The sequence below is a fragment of the Tachysurus vachellii genome, chromosome 17, assembly GCF_030014155.1.
Source record: "Tachysurus vachellii isolate PV-2020 chromosome 17, HZAU_Pvac_v1, whole genome shotgun sequence".
Classification (NCBI taxonomy): domain Eukaryota; kingdom Metazoa; phylum Chordata; class Actinopteri; order Siluriformes; family Bagridae; genus Tachysurus; species Tachysurus vachellii.
In genome coordinates, this window is record NC_083476.1 from 14353937 (window position 1) to 14371877 (window position 17941).

The window sequence follows — 17941 nt, forward strand, 5'->3', positions numbered from 1 at the left end:
GGGAAAATAAACATACATGCAAAACTAAGAAAAAAGCAATCAAGGAAAAAAACAAATAATATGAAATGCTGCTCGGATACTAAAGCAGCCTGATCTTAAACCTTTAACCCCTTCAGTTATAGGCAAGGCTTTTACATTTCTAATCTAATATAGACTGGATTTCATCATCACCAAAGAATTATGCTAATGTTCCACATAAACTCAGTTCTGTGAGGGGAAGTCACTATCAGCTTACCATCAACATAGAAAATCAATACAGGACTACGGACAGCGAATGTTTGTTGCCCTTCTACATCATACACATGAAAGCAGAGAAGATTGTGAAGAGCTTTAGGCTTCTTTGCCTTTCCTGAAGATTTCTCTTTGACCATTTAATAGCAAAGAGTTTCAGTAATGCTGCACAGATAAGATTGGATTGTTTTATTTATTTATTTTTTTTACTCTGTCACTGAAAACAGAAGTTATGTCTCCCATCCTGCTCTTGTGCATCTTTTTCTCAGGTAAGACTAGACTTTTAACTCTTAAATGTACCATTAAAAAATAAAAAGTAATAAGGGAAATGTGTAGCATTTTTACATGCACATTTCAGTTGATAGATCTGGTGTAGCTATTGAATGATGAAAAGTTTTCAAGCTATGTTTGCATGTCAGGGGGACATGATGCATTAGAAATTTGTATTAGAATTATCTTTTGGGTTGGGGTTTTGATTCATGCCTCTGTGATGTGTGTGTTGGAGTTTGCATGTTCTCCCATTGCCTTGGAGGTCCAAAGATGTGTTGTATGTTGATCTCTATGGTGTGTGAGCGATTGTGATGGGTTGGCACCCCAACCAGTGTGTCCCTTTGCTTGCCCCCAGAGTTTCCTTATGTAGGATAAGTGGTCAAGAAAATGGAGGGATGTTTTCCTGTCATATTCAAGTCTAATTTTGTTAGAAAAATTCTCCAGTTAAAATAAATAATATAACAAAACAAAAAAATTTCTTAATTTTTATGAGGATAACAAGTGATGTATCTAACAAGTAAGTGAAAATTAATTATCCGACACTGTGACTTATAAAAGATCGCTAAAAAGATGAGTGAAAACTCCACTGACTTTCTTATCACACAGGGGGTGTGTCCTAATGTTAGAAGCCATTCAGATGAAAGTAGTACCATTTAAATTTGCATATGGTTTGGTTTCTTTTAAAGAATAACATTATTTGCTATTCTGTGTATACATATCACTCTAATATTACCATCTAGCTATATTTAGCCATATAGCTCCAATGAGGAAATAAAGAAGCCAGTTTTAGATGTCAAATTTCCTGACTAATATGACTTGACTACATTTCATTAATACTAGAGAGCTGTACATATTATTAAAATAAATACTCTGAGTGTTTGCTAAACATCCAGTAGTTACTAATGTACAGTCATTTATGTCCAGTGATTTGCCCGGCTGATTCAGTCCCTGAGAAGCCAAAAAGGTCTGCACTGAACCAGCTGACGCGTACACTGCTGCGCCACTACGACTGCGGGATCCGGCCTGTCATCAACTGGACCAGTCCTACCATGGTCTACATTGACCTCATTATCCAGTCTGTGCTGGATGTGGTGAGCATGTTTGTCTTTTCTGATAATTTCCATGGCAGTCTGTTCCTGATTAAATGACTTTAGGGCAAGCTAAATTAGTTTTTTGGGGAAAAAAGCCATTATTTTAATAGAAAATGTACAGTTTTTTGAAACATGAAAACATGTTTGGAGGCATAAGTAACTTTGCACTTGTAGCTGGTTTAGTAATAATTAAGGAAAACATTATGCAAACTTTCTGATGAAATCCACATTACTCACATTAAAAAAATCCTTTTTATCTAAACAGTTTTAAAAATAACAAAAAAGATCAGCATGACATAATAAATAAATCATTTGGAGGATGCTATTATAGGAAGATAATCAATGACAGAATGGTGTGACGTGGCCAAATGCAAAAAAAACTTGTATTCCTATGTTTAGTATTATAATAGTATTAATTATTAAGAATTAATTTCTTAAAAATTGAATTGAATTCTTTCTTTAACCACTTTAATTATAGCATCTATAAACAGTCATTCCTTCACCATGCTCTGTTTGTTAATTAACTCTCCTTTTAAATGAATAAGACACAAATTTCCATGCAAAAAAAAAGAAAGCTTTCCATTCTAAAGATTTTACGTTATCAACACCTTCTAACCAATCAGAATTAAACATTTAACATCGCTGTGGTACAAAATTCAATAACAATTACACAACTCAAACTGTCAATTCTAGTGTACAATCATTTTCTATTTAAGTCTTTTATCCTTTGATGTGTTGAAAAAGAAAGCTTTTCTATCGTTAAGATGAAACTCTGTGACTTATAGATAACAGTATGTCACACAGTGTCAGGTCTATGTCAGTTTGAGCTACTAAAACCCTTAGTGTAGTTTCAGGGTATGATAATTTAGATGTGCTAATTTGCATGCATTGTGCTAAGCTGAAGGTTATAAGCTTTTATTTCATATTAGCTACATTAGCCTTGTTACTCCAGTGTAAAACCCGAACAAGTACATCTGGGCTGACTGATTCTATTTGGGGTAATGAAGAAATTTTGTGTCATTTTGTTCCTTTAAAAGTACATTTAAAATAAGATTTAAAAGCAAACCATTTACAAACATTGTTTGACATTGGTCTTTAAAACCATAAATATGAATGGAATTAATGTAGGATTCTCCTTACAGGATGGGCAGATGCAGAAAGTGACCACAAGCATCTGGTATCGCCAGGTTAGTATTATTTTAATCTTATAATTCTTTTAGAGATGCTAATGATCTATTGTGATCTGAATAAAATTCAGTCAGCAAAAAAATGGTTATTGGATATTAAAAAATGACATAGATTAGATTTTTTTTAGTTCAGATGGTTTGCCCTGTTTCTTTCTTTCTTGAGTTCTTTTCTGTCCTAATTTTTTTATTCCAGATATGGAAAGATGAGTTTCTTGTGTGGGATCCTGAGGAATTTGATGGAATCACAGAAATATCACTTTCATCAGATGCCATCTGGGTGCCTGACGTCATCATCAGTGAATTGTTAGTACATAGAAAATGGTCCACACTACAACTGATTTATGAAAAATACTCAGACATGTAATAATTAGTCATACACCTCCACCTGCATGGTTAAAGAATTAGAAAAAACACAAATAATTACACATCATTTTTGAATTATTGGCACCCCTGCTTTACATGTTCTTTCCTTGCTCTTTAGTGTGGGTGAGGGCAAATCCCCTGTTATTCCTTATGTGTATGTCAACTCATCTGGAATGGTGAAGAACTATAAACCCATCCAAATGGCCTCGGCCTGCGATTTGGAGATTTATGCCTTTCCGTTTGACAAGCAGAACTGCACTCTGACCTTCCGCAGCTGGCTCCACTCAGGTAAAATCCTCCTGTATACAAGATCTGTGATTTGTCTTACAGTGTTAGTATCAAATGTAAGAGTTAAATGTTGTATGTTAATGTTACATTATGTTATGTTAAGTGAGTAATTAGCTCTATATTGAATTATCAATTAGATTTAAATTAATTTCCCCAATAAAATAAATCAATTCACAGCTGAAATATATATATTTCATGCTTAGATTTAGAATATAACTGATAGAATTCAGATAGTGAGATTATTATTTATAACAATACAGAGGTGAAAAGAGTAAATCAAACAGTCTTACACGTGTTGAAGGTGTCAGGATCACGCCCGGACTTTTGACCTGTCGGAACATTAGGGGGGTGTTCCTGCAGTTGTCTCTTGTCTCATGTGTTTTTGTTTCTGTTTTGTGTTCATGTGTTTGACCCGGCCTTGTCTAAATGACACCCCCATTTTATGGCAGAAGGGATGATTAGTATGAAAATATTATAACCCAGAGTCCTAGGATGAACAAAAGACAATCTTTATGATTACAGAAGCACTTGCTTAGAAATCTCTTCATTAACATTATTCTTATCATTGTGAGATCCTATTGACTTATCTGTTTTCTCATATCCTTGGCTCATATCTGTTTTAAACAAACAGCCAGTCATGCATATGTATAGATTATTGTATGTTGTTCAGACTCTATATGCACATCTCTTGGTTGGATGCTTGCAGTGGATGAAGTGGACCTGGCTCTTTTGAGAAACCCTGAGGAAATCGCCACTGACACCCGAGAATTCATGAACAATGGTGAATGGGAGCTGCTCTCAGTGCCTTCTCATTACTGGAAGCTTAACTTGGCTAACAAGGATTATGCCCACATCCAGTTTAATGTGAGTATCGAATTGCAACTTATTCATTTAAACCAAAAGTACATTTTTTTCCTGTTTTTTTTTTTTTTTTTTATATTATATTAACCTTAACGTTCATATTTTTGTAGATTTTTGTAAATCATTTTGTAATTTTTTATCTATTTGTAAATAATTTTGTTAACTATATTGTTTTTTACTTTCACTTTAATGTTAATATTTTAGAACAAATTAATATTTTATTTAAGCAATTTCAATACATATAATCTTACTGTTGCTCATTTAATTTCCAGGTTGTCACAAAAGTTCAAGGGGGGTGATTAGAAGCAATGCTGTAATGTTGGCATTAAAAAAATAGAAATACATATAAATATTTGAAGTATAAAAAATTATAATATGAATAGTCTGTTAAAAATGAATTCATTAATTTTCAGTAACCATCTTGGTCAAGACCACTGTTGATCCAGCGGTTGAAAACACTGGGAAGACTGGGATCACAGCCTGAAAGGGACATTAGATTATTATCATCTTAACGGCGTAGTTTTTGTGAGGAAGCTGGAGAACCCACATGAAAACGGGGAAAAAATCTAGAAAGAAAATAATCTGTCCTCAGTGTCAGAATCAAACCGAGTACCCTGGAGCTGTGAGGTTGCAACGGTACCAGCTGCACTTCTATCATGCTTGTAATTGCGTATTACTACTTTTAAAACATCACTTTAATCTTGAAATTTAAATCTCAACTGTTTTAATATGACATATGGTCTTTATCCCCCAGGAAGACCACTTATCTTTTCTAAGTTAACGATGTAAACTGACAATATGAAGTTATTTCAGACAAAGAGCAGTTTTAAAAGAGTTCATAGATAAATGTACAGATTCATGATACCTGGAATTTGAAAGCATGCCAGAAATGTTCCCACCTTGTAAATCATTTTAGCTAAAATCCAAACAAAAACCACAGGGTACCAGCACTATGTGCTTGCACCATTAAATAGGTGAGGAGGTGCACTATTTGTGTTTGCTTTATTTAGAATCTTGCGCAAAAGTTTCACGTGCCATCTGATACTAGATGTCATGCATTTAATTTCATGCTTCAGCAAACAAACAGTCAGATATGAAGCTTGCAGAACAAGGAAAACATAAATTAATGAATGTGAACCTGATACATAATCACAGCATTTGTTCATTTATTTTTAGTAACGGCCTAATCATGGTCAAAGCGGATTAATTCTATATTTGACTGGGTATAAATACTGTATATACCCAGAATACAGATAAGAATAATTGTGGAACTAGATAGATATGAATGCTGAAAAATGCATTGTTTTACATCCATATTGGAATGAGTATCTCAGGTTTGGGGCAACATTTGATGGACAAAATGATTATGCTAAAGCTGTATACATCAGAATAATCTCCTGGTTATAGTCTAGACTTTGTGTGATAAACTAAATTACATCTAAATGTTAAATGTGACTAAAGGGCAACAGGGAAGGATATCTGGCTTTTATTACCCCTGCCTGATCCAAGCAAATGTTCAATTCTCCAATGCTACCTCTTCTCTTCCATGTATAGACAGAGAATATAAAAAAGACTTCATGGTCCTACTGAAGTATTGACAGCAATCTGACAAGTGTCACACCCAGTGCACTAAACTCTGTTTGGCTGTTAGTAACAGCACACTAATGCTTATAGATGAGGCTTAACGGCAGACAGCGTGCTGTGAAGATGGTGATAATGAGACTGCTTCTCTGCCATCTGATCAATGAGCTTCGTGGTTGGTGGGAAGAGCAGGCTCCGAGCCGCTGTGTAAGCCACACTGTTTCACTGAGATGCTTGCACTGAGGAGGAAAGCACTCATGGGCACTTTGATTACCTTTCCTCCATGGCTCATTGGCACGAGCCGTTTAGGGATCCATATTTGCGTTTTCATTCATCGGCCAAATGGAGGTGGGATGGGGGTTGTTTAAGTCGGTGTGAAATTGCTCTTTGTTGCGCTGTGAAAGTTTAAGCAGCCTTAAAAGAGGTAAAGTGACACGGATGGTTAGCTGGCCCGACTTTAAGCGGACTCTGAAAAAAGTCAGTCAGAGGGCTTTGTGCTGTCTTTTTCTGAAGCAATTACTGCAGTGCTCAAGAGGATCTGAAGTATGAGAAAGCTATTTAACTCTAAAATGAGCACTTAAACTGATGGGTCTGGGGCTTATTAAGACATGTCTCAGTTTGACCTTTAGGTGTGTCTTTAAGGAGACTGGTGTTGACCTATTTATCTCACAATGATTCAGGATCAAATTGACCCTGTGCCAGCGGTGTGTTCAGGTTATTAGACATGGGCTAGGAAAAGTGTGGCAAGACCACATACTGTAAGAGGTGGCACTAAATTATATACAAGGACAATATGGCATTTGTAGTGTGTCCCACTGAGCACTAACTGACCAAAGTATTGGACACAAAATTGGCTGTATGTTTGTATTGGTCTGTTTTATCTTCCTGTTCCACCTTGAGAAGGCTGTTCTTTATGTGTCTTTTATGGTTTATATTAAAAGTTTTACATTTCATAACCAGGATGAAATGTGTAATGAGGTACACACTGCAGATATGTTAGAGATGTTCACAGCTCCAAGGTCCTGGTTTGATTCTAAACTTGGTTTTCTGTCTATACAGAGTTTTGCATGGTCGTCTTTATTTCCTCAAGGTTTTCTGTTTGGGTTACTCTAGATTTACCCTAGATTTGAATGATTGTGTGAAACTGTATGCAAAAGATTGCGCATCACATTCAGGGCATATTTTCATCTCATGCCCAGTATTGCCAGGATAAGCTCCATATCCACTGCTGAACTCCAAACTGTATGTTATATTCTGACATCACATTATCAGGATGTTACTGATTCTGTATTAAATCTGATGCCTGGGCCTTGATGTTTGCATAGCTACAGTAGTTTACAGTCAAGACTAACACATCTATGAGCAGGTTAGAGGTTATGGATGCGGTGACAAAAATAGTATCAAAGTTTATTTCAAGGGTGAATTTGAAGGGCTGCTACCAATCGGGTAATGCCCCTCAGTAGTGTAGCTAGTATTGGTGTACTAAATAAGCATAAACCTTACCTGTGTGTGCGTTTAGGTACTAATCCGCCGTCGCCCCCTGCTGTATGTGGTCAGTGTCCTCATTCCCAGCATCTTCCTCATGATAGTGGATGTTATCAGCTTCTACCTGCCACCAGACAGTGGCACCCGCATCACGTTTAAAACCAGCATTCTGCTTGGATACACTGTATTCAGGGTTAACATGATGGATGAAATCCCAGCGACAGCCATCAAAACACCTCTGATCGGTATGCTATGAAACATTAACTGACTTCATGTTGTTTTTATAAACTGTATGTACTGTATATATAGATTTGTATATTACAGATACTAGTCTCGGTTGGTGTGTTGTAGGTGTTTTCTTTGCAGTTTGCATGGTCCTCCTGGTGCTCAGCTTGGCTAAGTCCATTTTTGTCGTGAAGCTACTACATCACAGTCATGAGGAAGTGAAGGAAATGTCTATTAGTGCCTGTTTGCTGGCCAAGTACGGTTCAACTGAGCAGAGCTTCAGCGAGACCTTGTTCACCTCTGTGAGGACGCTGGATGACCTGGATCACTCAGGTGATGAAATAGGAAACATTAGACACTGCCACATGTTTAAATTCTTTATTAGTCAAAAAGTGTATATATTTAAATAACTAGAGGATAGAGGTCTGCACTTTGTAACTTATTATACAAAAGAGTAATTTTTTTTTACTCTTTAAGTCTTATCCACTTCAAAGAAAGTTGGTTTATAGCTGATATGTATATAATGTACATGATCACAGAAACATTCACAACATTTTCACAGAAATGTTTACAAAAATTGCAACAATCTAAAATCATCCTGTGGTAAAAAAAAAAAAAAAAGGTAAAACCTCTCAGGTTTGTTTAAGCTTATCACTTTGCAGTGGTAACAGTTAACTGTTCTTGGCATTGTGCCACATCAGACCACCTGTCACTGATTAATTTCCCATGAATCCCATTATGTTCTATATTCGAGGCAATATTCAATTAAATTCGATTCGATTTATTTGTAGAGTAATTTGCACAATGCATTTACATTCACATTTACAGCATTTGGCAGACGCCCTTATCCAGAGCGACATACATAAGTGCTTAAATCTCTAACATTGAATACATTAATGCTGTTTCACTAGGTTACATACTTAAGATACCGTGAGTTTACAACATTTGTTCAAAGTTACAATGAAAAAGTGTCAAAGGTTGTGTTTTTTTTTTTTAATGCAAAAGATAGGGAAAGAAGTGCTAGTTGAAGTGTTTCCTGAATAATTAGGTATTCAACCGCCGCTTAAAAATAGCCAGTGACTCAGCTGTCCGGACCTCTAGGGGAAGTTCATTCCACCACCTTGGTGCCAGAACAAAGAAGAGTCTTGTAGTATACTTGCCTCTTACCCTGAGAGATGGTGGAACCAGTTGAGCAGTGCTGGTAGATTGGAGGGTGCAGGGTGCAGTTCGAGGCGTGATGAGGGCTTTGAGGTAAGAGGGAGCTGGTCCATTTTTGGCTTTGTAGGCCAGCATCGGTGTTTTGAATCTGATGCGTGCAGCTACCGGAAACCAGTGGAGGGATCGCAGCAGCGTGGTGGTATGCGAGAAAACTTTGGCAGGTTGAAGACAAGCCAGGCAGCTGCATTTTGGGTCATTTGCAGAGGACGGATTGCGTTCATAGGTAGACCTGCCAGCAGTGCGTTGCAGTAATCCAGTCTAGAAATGACAAGAGACTGAACAAGTACCTGTGCAGTCTGTGTGGACAAAAATGGCCGAATCCTTTTAATGTTGTAGAGAAGAAACCGACGTGAGGGAGTCACATTAGCAACATGAGAGGAAAAGGACTGTTGATTGTCCATGGTTACCCCAAATTTGCGAGCTGTGGCTGAAGGGGAGATCAGATCACTGTGCAAGGATATAGCAAGATCATGACCTGGGATGAATCACCTGGGATGAACAGCAGTTCAGTTTTGCTAGGATTGAGCTTTTAACTGATGAGCAGTCATCCATGATGAAATTTCTGCCAGATATGCTGAGATCCGATCAGAAGCTGTGGTATCTGAGGGTGGGAAGAATAAGATAAGTTGTGTATCATCAGCATAGCAGTGGTAAGAGAACCCATGTGAGGAAATAACTTCACCAAGAGAGTGAGTTTACAGGGAGAAAAGAAGAGGACCAAGTACTGAGCCCTGTGGGACACCAGTGGAGAGTCTGCGTGGAGCAGATGTCACTCCCCTCCAGGTTACCTGATATGAGCATCCTTCCAGGTAGGGGAGTGACATTTGCTCCACGCAGACTCTCCACTGGTGTCCCACAGGGCTCAGTACTTGGACCATGGACATGTTTGATGTATCAAAATGCATTCCATTCAGGATTGGGACATTTCCATTTTGTAAATCTTTTTTTTATTTCATTCACATTTTACTGAGATCATGGTGCACTGCCAGTATGGCTAAAACATGACTTACTGTATATGATCAGTTGTGAGTGGACCAGTGTATTTTTTTTTTGTATATATGTGTATTAATTACAATAATCTATCATACTAAGTCAGTTTATATATGTCTTCCACATCCAGGCTACGAGTTTGATCTATCTCCTGAGCCAGACCTGTTGTCTCTGACAGAAACCCAGTTCAGCTCACCACAGTTGGAGAAAATCCTAGAAGATCTTACCATCCTTAAACTTTTCCTCCAGGAGGATGAGATTGAAGGCATGGCTCAGAAAGACTGGCTTGCTCTCTGTTACAAAGTGGACAAGTTCCTGTTCCGCATTTACCTGCTCATCTTTACCGTATACTCCAGCACTCTTCTGCTGCTGTGGAGTAGCTGGAGCTCAAGCTGAAGATCCCCATACTGAGTACAAGAAAAAGAGAGACATATAAAAGGACAAAGTTGAATGCGATGAACATGCTGGGAAACAATAAGAGTTACTCCATTTTCTTTATTTAGCATGAAATGCAATATTATATAAACTAAAAGGGAACGACTGAATGTCAGAATGAATGAATGAATGAATAACAACATCCCACAGATCCTGCAAGGGACTGAGACATCCATGGACACCCAGATTGTCTTCACTTGACATAAATTTTCTCATAAAAAACAAATTGTCATAGACAGTCCTGGGATAATAGGATCCAATATTTATGTTTATTAAGTTTGTCATATTATGTACAATTAAAACAACAACACAATGATTAAAGAAAATTCAATAAAAAAAAATTAGAAACATTAACTCTCAGCAGTGGGGGGCACGGTGGCTTAGTGGTTAGCACGTTCGCCTCACACCTCCAGGGTTGGGGGTTCGATTCCCGCCTCCACCTTGTGTGTGTGGAGTTTGCATGTTCTCCCCGTGCCTCGGGGGTTTCCTCCGGGTACTCCGGTTTCCTCCCCCGGTCCAAAGACATGCATGGTAGGTTGATTGGCATCTCTGGAAAATTGTCCCTAGTGTGTGATTGCGTGAGTGAATGAGAGTGTGTGTGTGCCCTGCGATGGGTTGGCACTCCGTCCAGGGTGTATCCTGCCTTGATGCCCAATGACGCCTGAGGCTCCCCGTGACCCGAGGTAGTTCGGATAAGCGGTAGAAGATGAATGAATGAATGAACTCTCAGCAGCAACATCTTTCCCACCATCTTTGGCGCTTTGGTTTTTGTGCAGGGAAATTAAGGGTTTGCTTTATACAGTGCAACGTTGTGGATGTTCGTCTTTATAACTGCTTTCTGAAAAAAAAAATTAAACCATCATACATTGCAATGGCTCTGAATTGTCAAAGTTTTACTATTTTCATCTAAGTTCCCAAACATGTTTAAAAGATGAAAAAAACATCTTTGGGAATCTTGAGTTTCAGGTCTGTGTGAAAATACCAAAAACAAATTATAGAAGATCAGAAATGACAGTACTGTTCCTATTATGGCAGTCCTTGTCTTCAGGTCTGTGGGGTAGAGTACCTTCTTTGAATAATTCAAATATTATTTGGCCCAACATTTATTAGGCACATTAAAAATCTCCAATCTTACTTTGTAATTCTCTAAAATGGTATGTATTTAAACATGAAGGCCATACTGTTATAATACAATAATAAAAGGAGTGATGCAATTCAGTTTGATGCTTACTGTTACTGTGTACATCAAACAAAATGTCCTGAAGTGTTTATTTCTGATATACCAAAGCAATTTGCCAGTAATGATGATTTTTAAATGTATAAATGAACATGTTCTTTTTTAAGCCATTTATAGTTACACTAAACACTGTTGAATAAGATCTGTCAGTTCTATTTTCTCCCTTCTGTCTTGTTTTTTTTTCTTTATTTTCTTTTATATTAATAGGACAAAAATAGAACACTGTTGGTCGTTACAAAGAAACCAGAATATGCAAATACCTCTTGAAAACTTTCTCATGATAGAAAACTTAAATTAACTTTCTACCTACAGAAAAATACAAAAAATGATTAGATATTTTTCTTTGTCAAATAAGAGCACATTTGTAATCTGAATTCATTGCAGACAAAACTATTGTCAAAGTCGCTGTCATAGCAAAAGAAATATTTAATTCCAATAATTACACTGTGGAGTAATGTGTACTTTGGTGGAGGGTTTTTAAAAAGCTAACATTATTAATTATTTGATAAATTTTTAAAGAAACTGGGACTTGAGTAGAGCACGTATTTTGGGACTTGAGTAGAGCACATAAGAGAGATACAGTATACAGGTCATATTCCGTGACAGTTTTACTACCCACTACATGTCTCTCAGATCTTATCAGCAGATATGACAGCTGTCATTATCGATAAGAAAATAGGTCAAAGTTTTTAGAAATTATTTATTTATTTATTTATTTATTTATTTATTTATTTATTTGAAATTATTAAGTATTGTTATTGTAGGTTTTTCTTCTTCTTATTATTATTATTAGGGGTCAAGCCCCGAAGGGGCGTAGACACCTATTAATATTGTAAGTTTTCTTATTATTATTAGGGGTCAAGCCCCGAAGGGGCGTAGACACCTATTGTTATTGTCGGTTTTCTTCTTCTTCTTCTTATTAGGGCCTGAGCACCGAATGGTGCGAAGCCCTATTGTTTTTCCTCGGGAGTATTATTTATTTATTTATTTATTTTTTTTTTTTCCCACACATTGGCCAATTGGGGTCCCTTAACATGCTCGAAAACTCTTGAAATTTGGCACACACGTCAGAGTCGCGCGACACTAGGATTGGACAAAGGTTGGAATACGGGCGTGGCAGGGGGGCTCTGTAGCGCCCCCTGTAATGCAAAAACAAACATTGGTGCACAGATCGGGCAATTATGTACGCACATGTACGAGAGTTGGTACGCATATAGATCTCATCGACCCGAACAACTTTCGTGCTCTAAACTATGAGCTCCGCCCAACAGGAAGTCGGCCATTTTGGATTGTTTTATAAGTGCATGCGGTGAACTTTTAAATACTCCTCCTAGGGAATTCATGCGATTGACATCAAACGTTGTGAACATGATGCCAAGACATTGCACTTGCTAAATTGCGAAGGGATTTTTGATATCTCGAACGGTGCTGCCATGGCGAGGCGACAAAATTATGGCGAATTCAGAGAAACAGGAAGTGTCTAATATCTAAAGCAAAAAATGTCTTATTGGGATGACACGCGGTGTGTATGTTCGGCCAAGGATTCCGATCGCATCGATGTGCCTATTGTGAATCTCGGACATAGCGCCACCAACAGGCGCCAGGAAGTGTGTCAGTCACAACAGTTGCATGTGGTGAACTTTTAAATACTCCTCCTAGGGAATTCATGCGATTGACACCAAAAGTGGTGAACATGATGCCAAGACATTGCACTTGCTAAATTGCGAAGGGATTTTTGATATCTCGAACGGTGCTGCCATGGCGAGGCGACAAAGTTATGGCGAATTCAGAGAAACAGAAAGTGTCTAATATCTAAAGCAAAAAATGTCTTATTGTGATGACACGCGGTGTGTATGTTCGGCCAAGGATTCCGATCGCATCGATGTGCTTATTGTGAGTCCCGGGTATAGCGCCACCAACAGGCCCCAGGAAGTGTGTCAGTCACAAAGGTGGATTTTTTCACAGTTGCATGCAATGAACTTTTAAATACTCCTCCTAGAGGATTCATGCGATTGACACCAAAAGTGGTGAACATGATGCCGAGACATTGCACTTGCTAAATTGCGAAGTGAGTTTCGATATCTCGTATTTATTATTATTATTATTCTTCCTCTTCTGCCATTGAAGTCAATGGCAGCCCATAGAACTGTACGTAGGAAAGTTATGTAATTTGGCACACATGTAGAGGCCAGTCTTAGAAGTTACTATAGCAACTTTAGTGTGACTAGCTCAAACCCTCTAGCGCCACCAAGAGTCCAAAAATCCAATTATGTTCATGTTCATAACTGCTGACTCATAAGGCCTAGAGACAAAATTCTTGCATATTTTGGATCCTTTGCTCATGCCGATTCGAATGCACCATATGACGTCATTTCTGTCATGAATATCTTTTCACCATTTTGAATTTTCTGTAAAATTTACTTTTTCGAACTCCTCCTAGACCGTTTGTCCGATTTGCATGTCCTTTGGTATGTAGCATCTAGAGACACCCAAGACAAAAAGTTTTCAAAAGCTTTTTGATAGACCAATGCGTTCTCGTAAATCGTGGCAACATACATGGTGGCGAGCACGCCAAAACAGACATGAGGCTGTATCTTCGCAAAACTTATGTGTGTTGACACGAAACTTGGTATGTGTCATTATAGTTATGACCTCAGGGTGCATGCAGCGTTTCGTGACAGCGCCACCTAAAGGCCACGAGATTTTAAAAACAGCTATTTTCGCTTATAACTACTGCAAACTTGAGTCTAAAATCATGAAGGAGGTGTTGTAAGACTCCTTGAGGCATGCTGAGTCAAACGATACCAAATGGTTTTCGGACGGCCATTTTGTGTGTCGGCCATTTTGAATTTTCACGTTAAGTTCAGTATTTTACGAATGCAATGCCATATCGCTACAAAACTTGGTATATGTCATAAAAGTGATGACTTGAGGGTGCAACCAACATTTCGTCACAGCGCCACCTAGTGGTCACGAGATTTGAAAAACGGCTCTTTTCGCTTATAACTACTGCAAACTTGAGTTTAAAATCATGAAGGTCGTGTTGTTAGATTCCTTGAGGCATGCTGAGTCAAACAATACCAAACGATTTTCGGACGGCCATTTTGTGTGTCAGCCATTTAGAATTTTCCATAAAACCTACTTTTTTGAACTCCTCCTAGACCGTTTGTCCGATTTGCGTGTCCTTTGGTACTTTGCATCTAGAGACACCCGAGACCAAAAGTTATCAAAAGCTTTTTGATAGACCAATGCGTTGTCGTATATTGTGGCAACATACATGGTGGCGAGCATGCCAAAACAGACGTGAGGCCGTATCTTCGCAAAACTTATGCGTGTCGACACGAAACTTGGTATATGTCATTATAGTCATGACCTGAGGGTACATGTAACGTTTCGTGACAGCGTTTCTTGATTTTAAAAACAGCTATTTTCGCTTATAACTACTGCAAACTTGAGTCTAAAATCATGAAGGAGGTGTTGTTAGACTCTTTGAGGTATGGTTCATCAGTGACATGTTCTGAGCGCATCTGATCGGCCTGACCCCGGTATCGCTGCTTGCAGCTATATTTATTATTATTATTCTTCCTCTTCTGCCATTGAAGTCAATGGCAGCCCATAGAACCGTATGTAGGAAAGTTATGTAATTTGGCACACATGTAGAGGCCAGTCTTAGAAGTTACTATAGCAACTTTGGTGTGTCTAGCTCAAACCTACTCTACTGCAATGCCATATTGATACGAAACTTGGTATGGTTCATCAGCGACATGTTCTGAGCGCATCTGATCGGCCCCTCTAGCGCCACCAACAGTCCAAAAATCCAATTATGTTCATGTTCATAACTGCTGACTCGTAAGGCCTAGAGGCAAAATTCTTGCGTATTTTGGATCCTTTGCTCATGCCGATTCGAATGCACCATATGACGTAATTTCTGTCATGAATATCTTTCCGCCATTTTGAATTTTCCGTAAAACCTCCTTTTTCGAACTCCTCCTAGACTGTTTGTCCGATTTGTATGTCCTTTGGTAACTTGCATCTAGAGACACCTGAGACAAAAAGTTATCAAAAGCTTTTTGATAGACCAATGCATTCAGTATTTTACGAATGCAATGCCATATCGCTACAAAACTTGGTATATGTCATAAAAGTGATGACTTGAGGGTGCAATCAACTTTTCGTCACAGCGCCATCTAGTGGTCACGAGATTTGAAAAACGATTTTTTTCGCTTATAACTACTGCAAACTTGAGTCTAAAATCATGAAGGTCGTGTTGTTAGATTCCTTCAGGCATGCTGAGTCAAACAATACCAAACGATTTTCGGACGGCCATTTTGTGTGTCAGCCATTTTGAATTTTTCATAAAACATACTTTTTAAGGAAACCAGTCCTTAAATCAACCGGGATGCTTACTGCAGACAGTAACCCTTAATTAAATCTCGCAAAACACAGGGATTTAAAAAAAAATTTTCAAACAGTATTTTTAAAGAAAGTAAACGGGCATTTTGGAGAATTTTATTATTCATTATATTGTAATTTTATACTATTCTTGAAAAAAAAAATATTTATACATATTGATAATTAAGATCCAACCTTCATGAATATAGTTGAAGTGACATATTTTAAAATATATAATTTAAAATGTTTATTTGATTTTTTTCAGTTTAAATATTTTAGCATATGTTGGAGAGTTGTATAATAGTTTGCTTGCAGCTCATTTTACCTCAGTTTTCAAAAACCTTTGAAATTCTAATGTTGAAACAACAAAAATAAGTACAGTGAAATTTTACTCTTAAGTGTCACATACTTAACACATACTGCTAATAGTTTAAGTTAATAAAAAATAATTAGTTTAATAAAATCAAAAAAGTGAAAAAAGTACTAGAAACTTAAAATACTTGAGTTGGTTGAGTAGTTTTATAAAATTAAGTTGACACTATTCAATCTATTTAATTATTTTGAGCATTTGGATTTAAAGTACTGACTACTTGAAAAAGTTGAGGTTTCACCAAAGCAGAAATCATGGGATGTAGGATTATTTTCAATTCTAATTTTTTAGAGCTTGTGTGATGTTGTAGATAGCACCCGTTGGCTAATGATCAGTCTAAGGGGAGGGTGTAAGCCTCACACAAACATTCATTCTGAGGGGAGGGGTAACCCTATCACAAACCACCCCCGGATCAAACATGTGAGTTTTAAGTACTTTTCTCCTATCTACTTGAAAACAGATACTGTACAACTCACGTGGTGGGCGTGTCTGCTCAGGGCGTGTCCGCGTTTTTTGCTGAGTCACAAACATCCAGTCTGAGGGGAGGGGGTAACCCTATCACAAACCACCCCCGGATCAAACATGTGAGTTTTAAGTACTTCTCTCCTAGCTCATTTGGAACAAAAACATACATAATTATGCCAAATCAAAGGTATAACCTTTGACTTTTATTCATTTCAACAACTAATTTCAAATAAATAAATAAATAAATAAATAAAAAAAAAAAAAAAAAAAAAAAAACTAATTTCTAAAAACTTTGACCTATTTTCTCATGAGTGAAATGACAGCTGTCATATCTGCTGATAAGATCTGAGAGACATGTAGTGGGTAGTAAAACTGTCACGGAATATGACCTGTATATCACATTCATCCACATGCATCCTCTCTCACATATATAACCACAATCTTATTAATTCACAATGCTTATTATCTGATTTTATTTTACAGTAAGGGTATCATATATCCAGCTCTCATGTGCTTACTGAAAAATAAACCACAGCCATAAGCAGGTCACCACAGTTAGTCTTCATTACACAGTGGATGTGAACTGGCTGCTCAGAAAGAAAAAAAAAGCATAATTCAATTCCTCAACAAATTTCTGGTAATTTTTTCCTGACACAAATCTAATTAGCTGACTAATGTAAAGCTAATGAAGTCTCATCATGGCAGGGCAGAGTATAGTGTCTCGGTTTAATGTAGTAAGTGCTCATGGAAATAGTTTGAACTCGGCTGAGAAATATGACCCCGTTATCGTCACGAGCGGCTGTTATGGATATTCAGCCAGACAGTCAAGGAAAAATCATTAGCAACAGCACTACATATTTAAAATTCTATGTTTAAGCTGCTGAGTTCACTTTAAATAGGCTATTTTTTAAATAAAAATAAATAGATCTGCTTCTTTCTACCATCTTATCTCTACTATAGATCAAAATATTTCTAATTCATGAATAGACCTACTTTAAAATTTTTAATATTAATATACAGTATATATATATATATATATATATATATATATATATATATATATATATATATATTGTTTTTATCCACTGAAATTGGCATTTTCCAAAACAAAACAAAGAAGAAAACTCCTGTGAATTAAAACAATTAACATACCACATAGTCTGTTATGGTTTATCTGGACAGATCCCACAAGCTCTCACTGCTTGGGACAAAATATTTTGATTGATGCCACAATGAACTAAAATCATTTCCA

General features: G+C 37.3%; 1 protein-coding gene across 2 annotated transcripts; it reads left to right on the forward strand.

Annotated features, from left to right (window-relative positions):
* Positions 1 to 305: 305 nt before the first annotated feature.
* Positions 306 to 10643, forward strand: htr3b (5-hydroxytryptamine (serotonin) receptor 3B). 2 transcript variants are annotated; one of them, XM_060890889.1, is made up of 9 exons: positions 306 to 500; positions 1426 to 1592; positions 2735 to 2779; positions 2973 to 3082; positions 3261 to 3430; positions 4101 to 4294; positions 7392 to 7602; positions 7709 to 7915; positions 9921 to 10643. In XM_060890889.1, the coding sequence occupies exons 1-9, from the start codon at positions 464 to 466 to the stop codon at positions 10184 to 10186; spliced, it is 1407 nt and encodes a 468-aa protein (XP_060746872.1). In that variant the 5' UTR covers positions 306 to 463; the 3' UTR covers positions 10187 to 10643. The 2 variants fall into 2 exon arrangements, with proteins under 2 accessions (XP_060746872.1, XP_060746873.1); XM_060890890.1 differs by having other exon boundaries at positions 4137 to 4294.
* Positions 10644 to 17941: the final 7298 nt, after the last annotated feature.

Bases quoted from the DNA above. Each gene is read 5' to 3' on its own strand.
- htr3b (XM_060890889.1), top strand. From the start codon at position 464: ATGTCTCCCATCCTGCTCTTGTGCATCTTTTTCTCAG. The intron at 3,083-3,260 runs GTTAGTACATAG...CTTGCTCTTTAG, and splicing joins GACGTCATCATCAGTGAATT to TGTGGGTGAGGGCAAATCCC. The intron at 7,603-7,708 runs GTATGCTATGAA...GGTGTGTTGTAG, and splicing joins CATCAAAACACCTCTGATCG to GTGTTTTCTTTGCAGTTTGC.